At 35.7% G+C, this 2102-nt stretch overlaps 1 protein-coding gene across 1 annotated transcript; it reads left to right on the forward strand.

The window, feature by feature from the left end:
• The first annotated feature begins 396 nt into the window (after positions 1-396).
• On the forward strand, positions 397-1367 carry LOC114511433 (NADH dehydrogenase [ubiquinone] 1 alpha subcomplex subunit 5-like). The gene is made up of 2 exons (XM_036012787.1): positions 397-451; positions 954-1367. The coding sequence occupies exons 1-2, from the start codon at positions 397-399 to the stop codon at positions 1295-1297; spliced, it is 399 nt and encodes a 132-aa protein (XP_035868680.1). The 3' UTR covers positions 1298-1367.
• The last annotated feature ends 735 nt before the right edge of the window (positions 1368-2102 follow it).

Raw genomic sequence — 2102 nt, forward strand, 5'->3', positions numbered from 1 at the left:
TTATTTTTTTCTATTCTTACAGCCCCTGCCTTTTGTTAAAAACATAACCACTTTTCTTTAAAGATTAAATTCATGAGAACATTCAATCTACAGGCAGGAAATAAAGTTTTGTAGAGAGTAAGAAATATTTTAGGTGGAACTTTTCCATGTCCAATGTCATGAAGACTGGGATAGGCCTTCTTTATTGCCTAATGAGTTATTTAAGAAGAGGTAAAGGCTTTCTACCATACTGTAAAGTTCCCTTGGCCCCAGAGATAGAGGTGGTAAGCCTGCATGGAGGCTTAACATACATGGAAGTATACATGAGAAGGGAACCTGATATTTTTAAGTTCTAGGAAAGGATCAATACAATCTCATGAGAGAAAAATCCTACCTGATGGTGAGGTTATAGGACACATGGACTGGGAAGTGCTTCCCTCTGCTGACACTGAAGAGATGTCTGTGGAAACAGGTCAGGGGTCCTCCTGGAAGTGATCTGGGGCCAGAGAAGAGGTGCAGCCCTTTCCTTACACGTTGTCTAATGAACAAAAACAGTATGCAGGAACTAGTGGAAATTCGGTCTGGGTCTTGGCTGGGATTTAGTTGTGTTTCCTTCCACTGTGCAGAAAGCATTTTTGTTAGGACCTGAAGTACTTAATATTAACTCAGAATCACTAATCTTTAGAGATATTTTTATTACAGTTCTCTGACTTCCACTTTATAGAGCATTTAATTTAGATATGTTATTACAATTTGTAATGCAGATTCTTCCTCTGCCTTTTTGTAATATACATAAGCCTTCTTGAAAGCTTCTTGCCAATGTTATGACCCAGAGAATATCTGTCTTAAAGGCTTGGACCTATCCATCTCTCTGTAGTTTAGTCCTTATGGTGTCCCTGTGTCATCATCTCTGAGGGAGGGTAAAAGCATCACTTGGGTGGGGAACTTTAAAGCCAAGATGTAGGTCTTTGCAGGCTTGCTAAAGAACACTAGTGGCCTTGTGGGGTTGGAGGTATATGAGAGTCTGCACAGGAAGCTAAGAATATTGTACACAAAAATTCTTGATGTTCTTGAGCAAATCCCTAAAAATGCAGTATATAGAAAGTACACAGAGCAGATTACAAATGAGAAGCTGGATATGGTTAAAGCAAAACCAGATGTTAAAAAATTAGAAGACCAGCTTCAGGGTGGTCAAATAGAAGAGGTGATTCTTTGGGCTGAAAATGAACTAAATCTGGTAAGAAAAGTAATACAATGGAAACCATGGGAGCCTTCAGTGGAAGAGCCTCCTGTCAACGCATGGAAATGGCCAATATAATCATCATCACCAAGCGACTTGTGTGTTGTAAGGAAACTGATGTAATTAAATGTTCTATCAAAAATATTTCCACATTATTGACATCTAACAAACAAGAAAACTAAAACTGATACAGAACATATTTAGAAGACTTGTTAAAACTGACAATTATGGTAATATGGATTTATGAATCAGTTTTTGTTAAAGCATTCATTTAAAGATGATATTATTTCAAAGATAAATTATTTCAAGGGTGACATTTTATAAAATAGAGGTTCTATAAGATTTGGAAAAATTTCTATATGTTTCAATGCACAGGCCATATTTGATAGGTGAAATATTGTTAGTAATATCTCTAACACATTTGAGGTTTTTGTTCTGAAGAAACCAGAAAGAAATTTAATATTGCTTAAACAAATGTACAGGTCACTGTTTGAAGTACAGTGGTAATAGAAAAACCATTAAATTACAATTCACTGTAGAGCTGAGGAAATTTTTGTATGTGAAAGAAAGATTTCTTATTTATAGCCATAGTGGGGAAGCTTTGAAAATTTTGTCTCATTTAAGGAATTAGCTTTCTGGCCCTTGATCAAACCATACCAGAGAAGAGAGTTTCTGTAAAAGAAGAGATAATAATACTTCCTAAAGTTTATTTGGCATCTGGATAGGCTTTCATTCAAAACACCTTAGCTGTATGGTCATAACTTACAGATGGAATCACTAAGTAGCTTTTACTGTTTCCAATGTGTGTAGCTGGGTATCAAACAAGATAAAGCAGTTCAAGGACATAAATGATTGACAAGTTTAAGGTTAAACAAAAATAAAA

The sequence above is a fragment of the Phyllostomus discolor genome, chromosome 12, assembly GCF_004126475.2.
Source record: "Phyllostomus discolor isolate MPI-MPIP mPhyDis1 chromosome 12, mPhyDis1.pri.v3, whole genome shotgun sequence".
Lineage (NCBI taxonomy): Eukaryota > Metazoa > Chordata > Mammalia > Chiroptera > Phyllostomidae > Phyllostomus > Phyllostomus discolor.

Bases quoted from the DNA above. Each gene is read 5' to 3' on its own strand.
- LOC114511433 (XM_036012787.1), top strand. From the start codon at position 397: ATGGACTGGGAAGTGCTTCCCTCTGCTGACACTGAAGAGATGTCTGTG. The intron at 452-953 runs GTCAGGGGTCCT...AGGTCTTTGCAG, and splicing joins AGAGATGTCTGTGGAAACAG to GCTTGCTAAAGAACACTAGT.